This window comes from Trachemys scripta, chromosome 20 (assembly GCF_013100865.1).
Source record: "Trachemys scripta elegans isolate TJP31775 chromosome 20, CAS_Tse_1.0, whole genome shotgun sequence".
Lineage (NCBI taxonomy): Eukaryota > Metazoa > Chordata > Testudines > Emydidae > Trachemys > Trachemys scripta.
In genome coordinates, this window is record NC_048317.1 from 11,425,534 (window position 1) to 11,444,315 (window position 18,782).

Below are 18,782 nucleotides of genomic sequence, written 5' to 3' on the forward strand. Positions count from 1 at the left end.
TAGAGAGTGGGGATATCAGAAGCTGTGAGATTAAGCAGCGAGATTAAGCAGCACTTTAATCAAATTAGTGAGGCATTTGGCTGCACGCTTATCCCTCACACTACTGGGCAGGAGTGACTGGTGGCTGTGCAGCAGTGTTCTCAGTGAGGGTCCCTCGTGCTCTCTTACTAATCACTCTTACGCTTGTATGTGTGGTGCTCTGGACACTCATCATCCAAGTTAGTCCTTAATCGTTTCATAAACTGTATTAATTTGAGTGGCTAGATCATCTCCTTAAGTGTTATCTAGTTCCTCAGGTAAATATAGAGTGGGACCTGTATTAACTTGAACCACAAAGTTGATAAACTGGAATGGTTCCTTTTGGAGCCGTGTCCATATTAGTCAAATATTTATTCATGAATTGTTTCAGAAGGCATATTTGTGCAATAGACAGGGGGATCAAACCTGTAATTATGTGCTAGCTTCTTGCTGATGGAGATTGCTAGTAAAACATACTTCACTTACAGAAGGAAGCTTTTAAACATGTTTGTGGATCTAAAATACTATGCTGTAGTTGCGAAATTTCAATGTTTAGAGACGTTTTGAGTTACATGGGTGAAAAAGTATCTTCCTCCCTGAATTTCTGACTCTCTTACAAGTGATGGAGTTTAGCCAAGTCTATTTGCAGTTCCTTTTAAGAGTGAAACTGTGGTGGGGAATATTGGTTTCTCTTCCAAATGTGTGTGCCCCAAATAATCAGAAGCAGACCCTGTTTATGCCTAACTTGTCTTGCATTTTAACGAGGGGTTCCTAGTCTAGTCAATTAAAATAGAGCAGGTGCCATGTGGAAGTTGGTTGTATCCCAGAAGTTTAAACTAAAGCGCTTTTATCCATTTCCCTAGTCAGAGCCAAGTAAGTGAAGGATGGTAAGATTCCCTTGCATTGTCTGGTTCTGTTTCTCCATGTTTTATTAACTTACAAAAAGAGTGTAATTTCAGTATATCAAATTCTCGGTAACTTTAGGAATCAGGGATAGCAGAGCTTCCTTCTCTGAGGTATATATATAACAAAGGCACTTAAAGTTAGCAGAATAAATGCTGTAATGTTTCATGGGGTGACCCTTTCTAGGGCATTGCAGCAAAAGGGGAACCTAGGAAATAAGATTTTAGTTTGTGTAGAAAGCTCTTCCCACCACTCTTCTCTTCTCTTTTACCATAGGCAGTGGGGGGAGGCATTCAACTCAAGTTGATAGTTTGCCACCTTGATGCTCCAGACTAGAGTAAAGTTAGTTGGGATGGTATCTTAAGTACTTCAGAACGATATGCAAGAGCAGGCCACAAGCTGTATTTATGCTGACTAACTTCTAGGGGTAAAACTACCTTTTTACTATGTTCAGAAGTTTACAAAGGATTGTAGCCATAAACATTACTAGTAATAATTAGCTTTTATAACGTCTGCCTATCTAGTGCCTGGCCATACTAGTCCCTTTACTATCCTAAAGGTTGCAAGAAAGGTCATGCAGCTTTGCTAAAGGAGTCCTTTTTTAGTTTTGCTATTTTTCTGCATTCGACTCTAAGCTCTTCAGGACAGGGCTTGTGCTCCGTAAAGTGCCTACCATAAACTGGTGATCTAACCCTATCTGGTTAGCATGTTCACGCTATTTTGCAGCAATTATTCCTGTATTTTGCCAGCCGAGTGTTGGTATATGAATATATTTTGGTCTTAAAAGGAAAGAGAATGTATTTTAGATACATGCTACAACTGTTTCTCATACTATTCCCCCTTCATCCCAGTGGTTTGCATTAGGAGGAACTAGATGACCTCCTGGTTTCACTCTGCATATCTTGCTTCTGACAGCTTTTGCTCTTTGAGAGAGGAGATGGTGGTTTTAAATGAGTAAAACGGGGATGGAGGCGGGCAGGGGAGGGTTAGAAGTTGTGTATAATTTTCAAAGAATGGAATACTTAAAGGTAACACGTTTCCATATTCCAGTTTGTTGTGCCCTCCAGCAATGCAACTCGAATGTGACAGATGGGCCCCCTGCACCGAGTGTTAGTAGAACATGCTGTCACTTCGCTGTTTGTGTGGGGCTTTGTTGGAACGTATCTGCTGCTGCTGTTTCGTCAGCTTTTGATCACTATTTACTTTAACCCTATTTCAGAATGCTCTGAGGAGCGGTTGGAATCTGCCTAGGAGAGTCCGTGGCCTAGAGACCGTATAGTCGTGAATCCTTGAAATTATCATGACTTAGCCAAGCTGCGGCTGGATCTCAAAATTCGAGGAAGGCGTGCTCTATTGTCCATCAGAAATATTTAGTACATTTTAACTAGGATGGCTGGAGAAGAATGGAAGAAGACGTGAGAATCACGCCACATAACATCTGCTCTTATTTTGAGTGGCGTTTAATAAGTAGAAACAGGCTTATGGCCATAGAACCACGGACTTGGCACCCAGGCATCTATGCACAGAAGTGTCATGTAAGCATTTTAGCTGGGATTGTGACAGGGATTTGCAAGCATCCTTGGTGTCTAGCCACCTGATCAACATCATTCTCAGATGCATGGCCTACCTAGCACTGGTATCCAGTATGTGTTAAGCAGAAAGCAACAGGACTGTGGTTATCCTCAACTTGTTGGATCACAACGCCTCCTCCCTTTCACTTTGAGATCAGGAAGAAGCTGGAATTTTTGCGTAATCACAGGATACAAGGCCAGCAAACTGCTCGAGGAAATAGGAGTTTCCCAGCTGGTAACTGAATAGGAAGTTCACAAGGAAAGCAGGTGACCAGTAACTGGCTTACCGCACTGACCTCCTAGTGTGCTTCCAGCACAGAAAAGTATGATCAAAGTATCCAAAATCTAAACGGGATGCCAGTTGACTTGTGAATAAACCCTGTCTGTTTCCACAGAGGGTAATGGGCTGAGCTTTCTCATGATCTGGGAGAAGAGGAGGAGGTCACATGCTGCATTAACTGTTGTGACCTTTTCGATTTACTACCCACCTTTCCAACCACTCACTTTACATTGGTCGGTCAGTCATAGCGAATACCTTTTCCAAATGTTTGTGCAAAGTGTAATGGGAAATCAAGTCAAATGGCTTTCATAGCACATTCGAGGAAGCTGGAGGTTGAGCCTGAGACTCCCAGAGACCATGGCAACTTTTACAGGTACTCAGCACTCTGGGAGTCTTTTAGTTAATTCATTTCTATGGATTCTCCTAGCTATATACAAAACCCTGCAGACTGTCTAGCATGCAGTGACAAATTTGTCCTTCAGTTGAAGTGAACAATGATTGGGGGGGGAAGGCGGGGTGTGTGTGCATGCACGTGTGTGTGTGTGAGAATTAAACAGAGAAACTTCGTTAAAATATGTTCAGTGTGTTATCACTTCCCCCTCTTTTCCCCCTACTGATCTTTCCCCTAAAAGGATGTTTATAAATCCAGTATTGTTGCCTTATCTTTTTAAAAATTAGTACCTTTACCTTGGGGTAAGATCCCTGTTTTTTACCTAATCTCCCTGTAAGGTATGTTGTTGCTGACAAGCTCTGAAGGAAAACACCCAGTATCGTTCGTTGGTTTTGAATGGACAGCTCAAGCGTGTGTGGAGTGAGTAATGCAATCCTCTCTTCTTTAACTCTGCTAGGGCTGAATCATGGAGCAGAACTTTCTGAGTCACATGACAGTCAGAATCTAGAGTGTGAACGCCTGTGTCCACATAGAGTAGCTAGTGCTTGTGATCATGATGAGATTCAAGCTGTAAAGGTAACTCTGTGTGACCTGTCTCAAAGTAGAGATACGTAACAACCAAGTTCTCAAGTGGTTTCCTTTATATAACGCCAAATAGGCGGCTTTCTGTGGAGGATGTCCCCAGTACCTCTCTGCAGTCCACACCTAGCCGTAGTTTGCAGCTCTTTGCTGGGTAATCAATATACTCCTATGTTTGAGAGCAGGTGTCAACACTGCCGCTCTGGGAAGCATTACTATGAGCAGTGTTGTCATCCTCCTTGATTATGATTCAGAAGAGCTAGTCTACGCACAATTTTTGTACTATTTTAACTAGATTGGCTTAGAAACTATATGGAAAAAGCTGTGTCAATAGAGGTACCTTTATATTGTTCTCTCTGCCACCTACACCAGGGAATTGCACAAATGTAGCTAGATCTCTCTTCTTCCCCCTCCCCACCCCCACTTTGCTGGAGGCTCCAGGGAAGTTTCATTAGACTCAGTTTTGTTTATAAAAGGGCTTGAAGGTTGAATGTGGCTGCACAATAGCTACTTTTGCTGTCCTGTCACTTGAGACTTCATTGGATTGAATTCAGTCCTGCGACTCCCACTCACTCACCAGGAGTAATTATAATGTAGGCCATGTCTAAACTGCAAACTTTTGCTGATGGAAGTGACGTCCGCGTGACGCCGTCGCAGTTAGCACGTCGCTCAGATGCGTGCGTACTTGGCTTCTTGTGTTGATGCTGCACATACTCACCAGGAGTGCTTGTGTCGATGTGCAGTGTCGTTATCCCGGTGTGCAACCTGCCATTGTCCAGCACACTCTCTTTTGGGGAGTTTTGGCAATACATGGTAGGGCAGAAATGAGTCTCTCGGGATGACTGGGAATAAGGGGTCAGCTTCCCAGCATGCAACAGTCTCCATCCCATAATGTCATCTATAGCCCATAATTTGTATGTCTTTTTTTTAAAAATCCCACTAACCCGTGCAGCCCTTCTAGCTGTCCTCCATCTCTTACAGAAGCATGGGGCCTGCACAGCTCTCTGCTATTGTCATAAGTGTTGCAAGCACAGGGGTGCACGAAGGTTGATTGTGTGGAGGGCAGATTGCCGTGGGACATAGCGAGAACAAATTAAAGATTGTTTTGTGGCGTTCGTTGAGCAGCTGCAAATGGTGAAATTGCCGCATCTGGGCCGGAGAGATTAGCATTGACTAGTGGGATTGCATCATAATGCAGGCTTGGGATACTGAGCGGTGGCTGCAGAACTTTCAGATGCACAAGCCCACGTTCCTGGGGTGTGTGTGGCGCTTGCTCCATCCCTTGAATGAGAGCGGCGCTGACAGTGGAGAAGCGAGTGGTGATCGCACGGTGGAAGCTTGCAATGCCAGATTGCTACCAGTCAGTGGGAAATCATTTTGGAGTTTGGAAAACTCACTGCGGGAAAGGAATGGAACATAACATAGGAAAAGAACATTCTTGTCCGTTTCAGGTACACATGTAGCAACCATGGCTTTCACAGGTCAGGGTGTGTGACGCTGTGGTTATCCTTAATGTCCCCCAGGGTGGAGTGGTCGGGGTAGGGATGTGGTCCTGTGCCTCATGGAATGTTGGTGTGGGTGTAGGGAGGTGCTGTAATGGAGTTCTCCATGGCTCGCAAAGGGAGATGAGCCTGTGATTGAACCTGAAGTCCATAAGAGTCTGCAGCATCTGTGTTTGCTGCCGGAGAAACCCCATTATGTCCTGCGCTTTTCTTCTGTCTGCTCTGCCCTTCATGCAGTCTGCAATATCCCCCTCCAGGCCCTCTGTTCGTGATCTGATGCAGCACTGGCTTGCATGATCTCGCTGAACATTTCATCCTGTGTCCTCTTCTTTCTCCTTCTTATCTGGTCCAGGCGATTCCACGAGTGTGGAGGGAGAGCCCCTCAGAAGTGCCATGGTAGCAGCTACAGATAAAACACAGAGGTACCATTGTCAGGATAGTCACAACAGAAAGGAAAAACTAAGATTCAGAGCTCGCTTCCCTTGCTCCCCTAAAGTTTGACACAAGATCTGCTTACTGCTGCTTCTGCTTTGGAGTGCTTGTGCATGGTTCCACTCACCGCTCCAGCCATGGTGTGTGTGGCTCACCATGGGCAAGGGAAATGAGGAGGGAATCGCTCGGTTGCATGAAACTGAGTACAGTATAGGGCAATGGCAGTACAGTACATCACTGTAATGGAAAATACATGGACACACTTACCCAAGGTTCCTTCCCCTGCATTGGGCTTGCTTGTGCTTGACTTCCAGGACTAACTGTTGTGTGGGGGAGTCTCAAACAGGTCCTGGCTTGTGGTATATCTGGACACCAGCCAGGTTTGGTCAGCTGGGCAGTTGCACCGCAACAATGGAGAGAGCATCTAGATGCGCTCGCCAAGCGGGGCAATCGGGGGGGGGGGGGGGGGAGAAAGCATTTCAAAAATTCATGGCTCTTTAAAGGGGCTTCCAGTCTCCATGACCCCAGGCAGTGGATTTCACAGTTGTGACCAGAGTGGTCAATGTCAGGCATTGTGGGACAGCTGCTGGAGGACTGTTAGGGTCGACATAAGTAACATGGAATCAACACTCTCACTGCATGAACCTCAGTACATGGACCGTGGCTCAGTGCCACTTGGGGGAGGTGGTGTAAAGGGGCGCTTACATAGGTGGGAGACACACTTAAGTGTAGACACGTGCACAATTAGGTCAACGCAAGGTGGCTTACATTGGCCTAACTTTGTGTTGTAGACCAAGGCTGAAGCTATGCCCTGAATATGGCCTGTCCTTTGTCTTCAGTGTGCAGGCTTTTCTTATTTTACTTCGAATGGGAAGGGAGCATTGGTTCTTGAATCCTGCCACAGACCCTACCCCACAGCTTGCTAAAGTGAGACTAGATCAGTGTTTGGTTCCTGTTGCATTTTTTTCCATGGCTGTGGGGATATTCCTCCCAGTCCTTTCTCCAAGCCAGACAACTCTCATCTGCTGATTCAGAGAGAATATGCAGCCCTGTTACCTCTGGACTTTGTTTCCTTCACATAGCTGTGTATTTAAAAGGCTTTCTGCATGTTTCAAAGTAAACAGCTCTTGCGAGAAGTGGAGCATCTGTAATTCAGAGGACTTTAATTGCTCATAATATGGATTCAAAGTTCTGTAAAGACACAGTACTTTTGATCCTGTCTGACTCAGCAGCAAGAATAACCATGATACATTTAATTAGAGTATGAAGATGCTTTGTGGGGGATGAAGATAAGAACAGCGCTTTCAAGATTTTGAAGCAATTCTGTGGCGGGGGGACGTTTAGACGTGTGTCTGCAAATCCATTACTCCATTTGGTTTTGTTGCTGCCTTGAAACTGGCCATGGAAACAAGAACCATTTGTTCAGCAGGGACAGTTTAATGCAAAGCACGTTACGTCTACAGGTAGAGCAGAGGGTGAGCACTTTGCTTTGTGCATGTTTTACAGATGTGCTTAAAGGTGGAGGAGTGAATCTAAAGGTCGCATGATTTCACAGGTAACTTGTCAGCATAGGCACCAGAGATGCTACCACCTTTTCCCACGTGCATTAATATAACTTGGTGACTTTTTATTATAAAGCATGTCTCAAACTATATACAGGCCATCCAGTCATTGTACAGTACACTGGCTCAATATACCCTCAAGGGTAGCAGAGCAAACACCTGCTCTTAGCTAATGCACTAATTTGATCTGTAATATCCATTACGTACCTAGCTACTGATTTGACGGACTGAGCCCTCGCTTGGAAAATGGCTATGTCCTTCGGCCACCCGAATCGGCTGCCTGTGACCAGTTCGTGCATTAGGAAATGTGATCGTTTTGTCAAGCAGAGCGCTGTGGAGGGCGATTTTCTGTTCCGTGAAATAGAAGAGCTGTGATGCCGTGGGCTGTGCATAGTGGACGTTAGTGGTGGTCAGAGCTAGATTTGGAGCAGAATGTTACATTGCAAGACGATGCTGCAGCAGACTTTGTTAGAGACACTGTCTGATTAGGTGCTTTAAAACCAATTCCCTCACCTATGTTACAGGTGTCATTTTGGATTATTAAAACAGAATTTTTAAAATAGCATTCTCTACTGCTTGGTTTCAGCATTTCGCTCCCTTTGACCATGGAGAATTTCAGGTCGTTTTCATTTTTTGCTTTCCACTCGCTATCGTGATGCTGCAATATGGGAATTTTTGTGGGTTTTACAAAAATTGTTTCCATTTCTATTAATCATAGCTTTTTCTGCAAAGAAAATCTAGATGTGGAGATTCTTCTGAGTGAGAGCCGATTCCTTTCAAGGGGCCCTGTCACATTAGGCAGGCCCCACATTTTAGGTGTTGGTTACAAAACAAACAACCCAATTATAAAAAGCAACAGAGGGTCCTGTGTCACCTTTAAGACTAACAGAAGTATTGGGAGCATAAGCTTTTGTGGCTAAGAACCTCACTTCTTCAGATGCAAGTGAATGCAACCCAATTATATTTATTATAATATAAATGAATTTAAACTCCAGATGAAAGATTGTTTTGTTGCAATGCAAATATCCCCTTGCAGCGTTTGCAACATAAACATCACAGCATTGTTCTAGTACATGAGAACCAGAATAGAGACTCATTTTGTTTTACTGCCCCAAACAGAAGTTACAAAAAGTAACCAAACAGCGTAAGTAATGAAAAGGAAACTCAGCTTTTTACAATCCATTATTTCTGGACATTTGTAACACAAATGTATAGGGTTTTTTTTTTTTTTTAAATATGGTCTTAACCTTCTGATGCTCCTTTAATTTGATCACAAACCAGGCTTTTGTACAAATATCAGTTGTCTGTATTGTTGTAGCAAAAGGGACTTGATGGGTCCAAACAGCTTATTTTGGTTCATATTTTTTAGGCCCAGGTATACTGTAGTATCTAGTTGGTTTTGATTGGGAAGTGAAATGGCTGCAAATACTGTTTGCAATCTGTTCTCTGGTAAAATCTCCCTCTCCCCTCCTTCCTGTTTCTCAGCCTCTTGGTGCGTTCCTGCTAAACTTGATGTAAGGAGCAAAGGGTGTTGATTATTTGGACTACGCAGCTAAGCGGCTAGAGTGTGGTTGGCAGTCTCCTCCCCTGCCTGACTAGTGTGCACTCTGGAATGACAGGCATTCCTGCTTGAAGGGAGCTGGCATGGACGCTTATTTATGAGAATCACAAGTGCCTGGGCCTGGGATACAGGAAGAACAGGAGCTGCGGTGGATTGGCTGACACCCAGGCCATTTCCTGAGTTCTGGCAGTCCCCCGGTCGCAAGGCTCTGGATTTTCCCCCACCCTCCAGTGTGGATTTATCTCTTTTAAAAAAGGCTATCGTACTCTCCCAGGGTAGTGGTGTGTGGTCCCCCCGACCCCCGCGCCGCCTTCAGAGAGCTACTTTGAAGAGAGTCTAAGCATGGGGCAGACACTGTTCTCGAGACCGGTGAATCCAGCTGCATTCGGTGAGTAATGGAGGGCAGGAAAAGTCTAACAATCTCTGGCTGGGGCTGAGGCAGGGATTGCAGGTGAAGCTGTGAAGTACATAGAAATGGAATGCTAGGATTGTGAAACCTGCATAGATCGCATTAGACTTGGGGAAATGTCTGACTCTGAGAAGAGTAACTAGAGGGGAATTACTTTGTCTCTCTCCTTTCTCTCTTTGCTGTGTTTAAACTTATTTACTATGCAACACGTTGTCCTTGCTGATCACTGTAGTCTGGTTCTGTGCTGCATTCATTAAGGAACGATCTCTGATCTTGCTCGCTGCTGCCTGTCAGGTGCAGGGACGCTGGTTTACAGAGCCCAGTAAAATTCCCCAGATTTGACTGCAATTAAACGTTTTATACAGCCGCAGTGTGGAAATGATGCAGAATGGTCAACTTGTGTATGGCATCACGGAGCTGTTGGGGGCACCTTTAATATTTTGAAAAATGGGGTCGGCAGTCTTCTTTCTGCTTGATTCTCTCTCTGACATTTCTTCCCTGCTTTATACAGAGGGACGTCTGTGGTCTTGAATTCTGGGGTACTGATGCTCCAACTACATGGAGTGGACAAGTCCTGATGTATTAATGGATATCTGGCAATTAATCACAAGTGCCAGCCCAGTACTTCACATTTTGAAAGCAGAATTTGATTACTTTGCTGTAGACTAATGAATTTAGCATGGCATTGGGACTCTGTCTTGGGTTTGATTCCTGGCTCTGGGAAAGTGCTGTGTGACTTAGGACAAGTCATTTCAGCTCTGTGCCTTTATTTTCCCTTGTGTGAGAGAGAAGGCGAATGCACTTGCCACATTTCACAAAAAGCACTTTGATATTTGGAGGTGGAAAGCACTTACATAAGTGTAAATTATTCATCCCCTTTCCATTAAATCAGTTTCTCAGTCTTATAACTTTGAATGTTTCTGGTGCTTTTTAGGGGAATAATTCGCTTTAGGTTAAGATAGTGATTTTTTTTTTCTTCTTACCGGACTTGTTCAAGAGCTGCTAAAAATAAGTGGTGTGGGGGGCAGTAAAACTTCAATCTTCTCTGCTGTCAGTGGAGATTAATAGTGCCTTCCCCTTGGATTTATGAGGTGTTGGAAGGCAGATCTATTCAGTCTTGGCTGGGCTGCCCGGGCGCCGGAAACTTTTGTAGTTTTTAGTGAGAAAGAAGGGTGACGCTGTCCTCCCCTGCCCTCAAAGTCTGTCTTCTCCACCTGATTATGTGCCATCTATAGCTTCCTCTTATTGCACAGCTTGAGTAAAGGTACCAACCCATTGAATAGATCCTGAATTTTTATGGGACAGCTCTCGCGGGCTCTCTTATATTAACACAGACAAGATGGTCTTTCAAATAAAAATCCTGTTAAGATGGTATTGGACAGAGATGTGCTTACTTTGCCCTGTTATGGTGGAAGAGGTTGGGGAAATGCAGTATGTGTTGTGACCGGAGTCTATTGTTACTTTCAAGGTGAAAATTGCTTTTAAGGTCTAGTCATCTTATAGATATAGATAGATATGTATCTATATACACCCCCCCCTTCTCCCCCTCGCTCGCTCTCTCTCTTCCCCTCCCTCCCAATTCTTATATAGTTTTAATTTAATAGGAAGGTAGAAACACCAAAGTGGTCATCAAAATGGCATCCCCATAGTTAACAGATGGCTACTAATTTTTTTTTTTTTTGAGTCATATTTGCTTACTTTCCTGAAAGACTTAGTTTTGCTACTTTCAGAGACAGCACATCTAGGACAGAGGGAGATAGGTACTACTCTGGCTTGTACATCTCTAGCTGATTTTAACAGTTAAGCGTTAACAGAACTGTTAACTGAAGTCCTAGCTGCAAATTTTCTAAGTGATGGCGTTATGATAGACAGGACTCCTAGATTCCAGGGTGGCTTTGCAAGGCTGGCATATTTCTACTTGTAAACTAAGTGGTCTTAGGTCTGTTCTACACAACGAACTTTTGCTGGAATAGCTGTGTTTGTCTGGGGCATGAAGAAGTGTAATCTTGACCCTGACTGACATCAGTGTACCAGCAAAAAGCCCCTAGAAGAGATGAAGTTGTACCAGCAGTTTTGCTGGTATAGCTTATTTTTCTTGGGGAGTGAGGGGGTGGGAGTGGAATAAGCGATACCAGAGAAGCAGTTTTGCCCATGTAAATGGCATCCACACTAGAAGTGCTTTGTCAGTGTAGTAAGCCACTATAGCCTGGCAGGTGTATACCTGGCCCCGCTCTGGAGTCATTGAGGGATGATAAATGGGGGACCCGTCTTCTAAGGGGTTTTTTGGCTGGGATGTTTTGTGTATGGTGGCCTGACTTTCTGGAGTGTGAATATAGGGAATGGGCTAAAATGCTATCAGAATGTATTTTTCCTTTGTCGTTTCTTTTTCCTGCATAATGGAAATGTTTATAACTGGTCCTAACGTGTGACATCGGACCAATCTGGTGGCAGTGCTTTATGGTCACGTGGGAGTTCATCTTTGGAAGGTTATCCCATCAATCTGACGTGCTCAAGTGTGTTGGGGGTGATGTTAACTTAGAGGGTGGTGCGACTGACTGACTTTCCTTGCATGATCTGAAGAAGAGCTCAAAAGCTTTTCTCTCTCACTAACAGAAGTTGGTCCAATATTCCAGATATTACCTCCGCCACCGTGACTTTCCTTGGGGATTTCAAAGGTGCAGAAGACCTCTTGATAGAGTCAAAAAGCTTCCCACTCCTGGAACAAATGTACTTAATATTCTGTCAATATGTGGGGCTATTTAATGTTCCAGTAGAACTATGCATATCGTTGATGGTTGTAAGGAAGTTACTGCATAAGTGCTGTAACCAGTTTTCAAACACTTTTATTAAGATGACAAAGGCCTTAGCTTACAGCATGAATACATATGTCCCTCGAATTTAAGGCTTTTTTAAAGTCTTTCTAGTCCCATATAAAAAAATTAGAGCATCTGAGGTTAAGTGCACCGACAGTAGTGCTGGAGCCACATCCAGGAAAATTAAGGGCAAGATGCATTGGTTTCTATAAAGAAATGTGACATGAAAAAGATCAAAATGCCATAAAATTAGGCCTGGTTTACATATAAACTTGAACCAGTTTAGGTAAAGCAGTGCAAATCTTCATGTAGACACTTATTTTGAATTTTAGTTTAAATATGTTCTACTTAAGCTAAACTGAAATATATCTGGTTTAACCTGAAATAAATATCCACACGTGGGCAACACATATAGGAGGCTAAGACTCCCCAAAATAAAGAAGGCTGCCCATGCAGGGGGCAAATGCTGGATGTGGGTCGCCTCCCTTTGGAGGTATGCTGGCCTGCCGCCTTTGTACCTTGGGAGCAGGAGTGCTGGAAGCTCCCTAGAAGTGTGTGTGTGGGGGGGGCACCTGGACCCAGCCCCTAGCCCTCCCCTCCAAGACCTGCCCCCACTCCACCCCTCCCCCTGTGGTCCTGCCCCGACTCTGCAGCGAGGCCCCGCTCCTGCTCTGCCTCTTCCCCCAAGGCCCTGCCCTCTGCTCTTTCCTCTCTGCCCCTTCCCCCTGTTGCTCACCCTTAAGGCAGGAAAAAAGGTGGGAGGGGATAGCCCTCCCACTTTTAAAAGTGATGGCACCAAGGCTCCCTGGCCTCCCCTGTTCTGTCACCCCTGGCCATGGCCACATCCTTTCTTTCCTGCCGTAAGGGTGAGCGACGGGGTAGAGAGGAGTGAGCAGCAGGGCCTTGGGGGAAGAGGCAGAGCAGGGGGAGGCGGAATGAGGGCGGGGCCTCGGGGGAAGAGCCCGAGAGGGGGCAGGGCCTTGGGGTGCAGCGAGGGCATGTCCTTGGGGTGGTGCAGGGGTGGGCCAGAGCGGGAGAGGGACCACCATCCGGTCGCTGGTGGCCCCACAATTCTAGAGAGCTTCTGGCACTCCTGGGAATGGCCTCCCCAAACAAAAAACTCATGTGCTGCCTACGTATCCACAAAGCCTTTTGCATAGGTTTAAAATACCTCCTTAAATTGAATTTTTGCAACTCTGCATGTAGACAAGCTCTGAGGCTCACAAACAGAGGACTAATCTATAGAATTATCTGGGGGAGTTCTCTAAGAGCAGAAACTCATCTGGTGATTGGTACATTGCTTGCAGTAACTCCCATAAATAAAAAGAAATTGAACCACTTTTATGTGAAAGGTAATCCTTTAGCATGAAGTGGTACAGATCAGCAACAAATCCATGAAAGGCTAAATGCAATGCCAGCTTCCAACAAACCATCGGTGTTGCGAATTAAAACCCTGATATCCTGGGTTTGAGGTTATTTCTTAACAAAAGCAAGATTCTAACACATTCCATCCACCCTGGTTCTTCTTATGACTCTCATCACTGGTGCATCATCCACCCTGTCACTCAGTGTGATCATCTCGAGTGTGTGTGCTCACTAAGTTCCCGTCTAACACTAGTGTCATAAGAAAATACGGGTAGCATTAACATTTCAGCAGGAGGACCGGGAGAGCCTCCTTCAGTCAGGCAGTGTCTGAGACACCTGCCTTGTTCCTCTTTCACACACTACTCTGCAGAATGGGTGGGGGAAGGAGCATGTCCTCTGTATTTAATCTAAAACGGGTTCTCAAACTGGGGGTCGGGACCCCCCAGGGGGTCGCAAGGTTATTACATGGGGCGTCGCGAGCTGTCAGCCTTCACCCCAAACCCCGCTTTGCCTCCAGCATTTATAATGGTGTTAAATATATTAAAAAGTGGTTTTAATTTATAAGGGGGGGTCGCACTGAGAGGCTTGCTATGCGAAAGGGGGCACCAGTACAAAAGTTTGAGAGCCACTGATCTAAAATACGGTAGGAGAAAACAGTATACAATCTGTTCTGACTCTGAATGTCTATGAAAAGTTTCCATTTTTCTTCAGTGGAATCTGGAAATACCTGTAACCTCCCTCAGCTTCATCAAACTTCCTGAACATTTAATAGTCTAGTGTGACTCCTACACATCTGGGATGAAATTCCTTGAGAAGATTTCCTTATGTTCTTCAACCTTGTACACTGGCAATGAGCTCTAAGTTGGGTTTGGACTGTGTGGAGACTAAATTAAACTGCCTTTAAAAAAAATCACTAAAAACTATGCTAGCCTAACATCTCTACCTAGCTTAGAGCTCTTTTCTACCTCACCTTGGCTTGTGATTTTTGGTGTTTCTTGATCCTATATATCAGAGGCCCCGGTGTTCTAAAAGATTATCCGGGTACCTATTGCCATTTTAAAGAGGGATGGGAGGGGTCTATGAATGTCAGCTAACAAAATAAAAGATTCTGTTATTGAGGTTTTTGCCTGAAGACTCTCCTATTCCTTTTTTTAAGGTGGGTGCATAGTGCAATACAAAAGTGTGTTGCAATGGGCATGACCAGATTACACCATTTGAGGGATGATGCCTATTTTTAATAAAACCCAGAGATCCTTGCTCTGCTGCAGGATTTCATCCATCAGGATATCTGACTCTCCTTGGGAACTTGAGGCAAAAACGTTGCCATGAAATTTCCCAGAAATTCCATCACCAAGCTTCTTGGGAATCAATGACACATCTACAGGAAAACATTAAGCACTAGTTGACTGTGCTGCAGGCAATCAGCTTGGAGTGTGTCAGGAAATCGAGGCCTTGAATATATAAGAAGCTAGCTCCTGTCAGTGACATGGTCTCTGTTGGATGAAAAGTACTGTAGGCAGCTTAAGGGCATGTTCATCTTTTAGCAGAGCTCTTCTGCATCTAAACAAAATGCAGGAGGAGAAAACAAGGTTGAATCAATTTTAAAATGCCAAGAATAAAAGAGAACTGTAGGACTTCAGTGCAGACAAAAGTGTGATCTCGTCTGTGCATCACAAGTGCCCTCGACAAAATTGCTTTTAACTTTAGAGAATCTCATTCATGTGTTTTTACTTTTCTTTAAACGTGCTTCAGATTGGAATGTCCTAAATTTCAGCAGGAAATGGTTGTGTGTTGCAGAGAGAGAGGCTTAGGATGCTTTTGCAAGTGCAGTTTAAGTGCACCAGGAGGGACCAACGTGTGTGTTAAACATGTTAGCAAATTGTTAGAGCTTTTGACCTTAACAGAATTCTATCAAGTGGTTAAAATATACTTTGTGCCCATCAGGCAAGACTGGCCCACGTTTTAACATGGGCATTGGGATTGCTGTTATGCTAAAACATGATTCTCCTAAGCACCGTCACAGCTGTGCGTTCGACAACAGTGAATGTGGACTTGAAGGGCCAGCTGCCTAAAATGTGTGACTGAAATGGGACACTAGTTTTTTAATGGAGGTGCAGCACGAACGCTTGGGTGGGAGAACATGCTGGTTTGAAGTTGTAGCTTTCTTCAGAGTTGTGGCGTGAAAGAACAGCTTTGCTATCATGAGGCAGTCTTACCCAGACAGCGTATTAACCTGTCGTGAAGCATTTGATAGAAAGTGCGGCAACCCTTTTACGCTAGATCTATACAGTTATTCTTTTCATTAAAATTGATTAAACAAGGTTCTTCCTAAGGGTGTGGATGAGTATGCGTGTGTGTCAGAGGTTCTTATTTGAAATGGTCTTGACTGGCTAGTGATGATACTTAGAGCCCTGCACGGATACAAAATTTGTATCCGCATCTAATCCGCTATCTGCAAAAATGGTCTGCGGATATCCGCATCCAAGTCTCGCACCTGCCCCCATCTGTATGGCTTGAGCTTGCCACACAGGTGGGTGGGAACTGTGCTCTGGGGAGAATTTTGGAGGAGCTGCTAGAAATTCACACCCCTAATTTCACTAATTTCCTGTTCCTATTTCCCCCAATCTCTTTTCCGAAGCACTAAATTGCAGCTCTTTAGCACAGTTCCCCAGCGGTATGACTCAGATAAGGAGGGGTGTGTTCTCTTGGACTCATCATTGTAAAACAGCCTACAGACCTCCTACACTTCATTATGCAGCAGAATAAGGAGAGGCTGTGAGAAAAACCACCTTGTCCAGACAACTGTGGTGGAAGACTCAGTGGGTGCCAAAATCTACTCCCCTTGTGCCATTTTCAGAAATTTGTTCACTGGTCCCGACTGGAACTGTGCTGAAACTGAACCCTCGCACGAGTCCAGATTCTTTCCTTGGTCTTCCAGGGGATTACCCACTGATAGAACAGTCACTGGGTAAGCGAGGCTACTTGGAATACATGTCACTCTAAGCATGTCTGCAGCAGCTGATCCACCCTGTAATTAAGAATGCAAAGTCAATATAGCTTATAGACGGCTGTTTTAAATGGCTGTGTGCACAGGCTCTTCCTTTCACAGTCATTAATAATTAGCGCTATTGGGGAGCATGGCACTTTACAAACCCAAGTGTAAGTGGTCATTTCCCGGTGATGCTTGCAATCTAGCTTTGAGCCTGTAGGATGAGTCATGTTTCAGACAAAGGAGGAAGGGAGCTGCTCTCCTGACAGACAAGAATTCTCAGTGAGAGGTTGCTCAGTACAATGCAAGGAGCTGACACTGATGGGAGAAGTAGTGTAGAGTTTGGCTGAAGGTATTTGGGATAGCCAGAACTGAATGACGTGACAGAATTAAATAGTGGATAACTTCTACCTCCATGCTTAAGCCTGTTTGGATTTGTGCTGATTTAACTTGGTTTTGGTTGCTCAGTGTCAAGTTTGGAATCTTGTTGGCATCTAGGATTTTGGTCCATCTGCTTGCTTCACCATGCCCTCCCTCTGAGCCCCCCAAGATGGTTGTAGAAGAAGAGCAGATATGGTCCTCCTGCTAATTGGAAGTGGAGAAATTGCAGTTTTTTGAGCTATGGTCTCAGTTCATTAATCTCTGGACCTGACAGCTTATTAAAAGAGAACTGAGTCCATGTTGCTTAGTGCAACACTCTGAAACCTCAGGGGGCAGAAAGCGCTTGAGCTTACATTTCTTATACCGGTCCTGACTGGAGATGTATTTGAAATGAGTTTGACACCGGTCTTCCGTTATGCAGGTATTGCATCGTCAGTATAGTGATGGTCACCCACCATAGGCTCAAATGCCTTCATGGCACGTCAGTTCCAAATTCAATTCACAGTTTGTTCCTGGCAAGAATGTCTGCTTGCCCTGTGAACTTTCAAAACGCTCTGCTGAGCAAAGTGAATGCAGCTCTTTAAAACTACACTCACGGCTCCAGGACTAATGCTTCGGTCTCTGAAGAAACTGCCTCGAAACATCCCGGCAATCTATCTTTGGTGTTAAGTTTAAAAGTCCAGTCTGATTTTCCTGTGACTAACCCAGGTGAACATGAATTAAACTAAAATGGGTATCTTGTGTGCTTGCTTTTCATACAGGTGTGGGACTACCCTAGTCTGTTTACATACTTGCAATCATTCATCAGCTTTGTTTGTAACTGACTCAAGTTTTGAACTTACCTACCTTTCTGAAATGGCTCCTAGCTGTGGCGATGGCCTCAGCTCTTCATGGAGGCTGAGTGTATCAAACTTTTCTAACTGAGGCCTTGGCTACACTCGCAGATTCACAGCACTGCCACAAAGCGCGAGTGTAGTCGCGCCGCCAGCGCTGTGAGAGCTCTCTCGCAGCGCTGTATGTACTCCACCTCTCTGAGGGGAATAGCTTGCAGCGCTGCGAGCGAGCGTGCAGCGCTGCAGACGCTGATTACACTGGCGCTTTGCAGCGCTGCGCTCGCTGCGCTCGGGGGGGGGGTGTTTTTTCACACCCCTGAGCGCAGCAAGTGCAGCGCTGTGAATAGCCAGTGTAGCCAAGGCCTGAGAAGGTAGATCATTACTGCAGCGAAGCTGGACTCTAGTGAGTCAGGAGGAAGAAATCTGTATAGAGCCGGAAGAAACATGTCTTCTAGGTAAAATCAAATTGACCCATGTTTGGGCCTAGGATGTCAGGTTCTAAAATACGTTCCAACTAGTTCAGGCAATGAAATGTTGGAAAATGCCTTTATGTTGGTTGATTTTCCCTTTTCTATCGCTGCCACCTCAGATCTTCGTGAAATTGACTCCTGTGCAAAACTCTTCCTGTTCTATCGTTTCATATCAGACTGTTTTTGTCAGTTTGGTTTCTGATCATTTATCCCACTATTAGCAGCCATTAAAGAGCATCCTGTCTTTACATAGAGTCCTGCATGTCCCTGTAGGATTCAGTGAAATACTCTTCCTGTTCCCTCTGCGTTATTAAAACACGTTCTGTTGTTCCCTTCTCCCATTGGGGAGGCCTGGTTTGGCATCCTATCACTTCTTCACCCAAGAAGTGGCCACCAGGGGCCCTTCAGCACTGCTCTTTATGAACAATATTGCATCACGTAGTAGTAACTTTGCCTGTAGCTGCCTGGGGAGCAAAAGATTCGGACTGTTGCTCTTGCATATCTAATCTTTTTCTATGAGTGTGTCTACACTGCAGGTGGATAAGTGGAGCGGAGAGTGATTTGCAGTCCATGTACACTAACCGGTGCTAGCTTTAATCTAATTAGCTCACTAAAAATAGCAGTGGGCATGCGGTGCCACAGGTTACATAGGAAAGTATGTAACCAGGGGGTCACGGAAGCTTATGCAGTCCTTGGTGCCATGGCATTACTGCTATTTTTAGC

The 18,782-nt window shown here is 44.8% G+C and overlaps 1 protein-coding gene across 5 annotated transcripts in view; it reads left to right on the forward strand.

The window, feature by feature from the left end:
- The window catches only part of PHACTR4 (phosphatase and actin regulator 4), a 59,944-nt gene that overhangs the window by 19,199 nt on the left and 21,963 nt on the right, over positions 1–18,782 (forward strand). For 2 of the 5 annotated variants that reach the window (XM_034753909.1, XM_034753913.1), the window contains exon 1: positions 8,847–9,187. The exons of the other annotated variants lie outside the window; for them this stretch is intronic. In XM_034753909.1, the coding sequence (XP_034609800.1) occupies positions 9,142–9,187 (46 nt within the window). In that variant the 5' untranslated portion in view covers positions 8,847–9,141. Of the gene's footprint in view, positions 1–8,846; positions 9,188–18,782 lie in introns of those variants that run through there. 5 annotated transcript variants of the gene reach the window in all.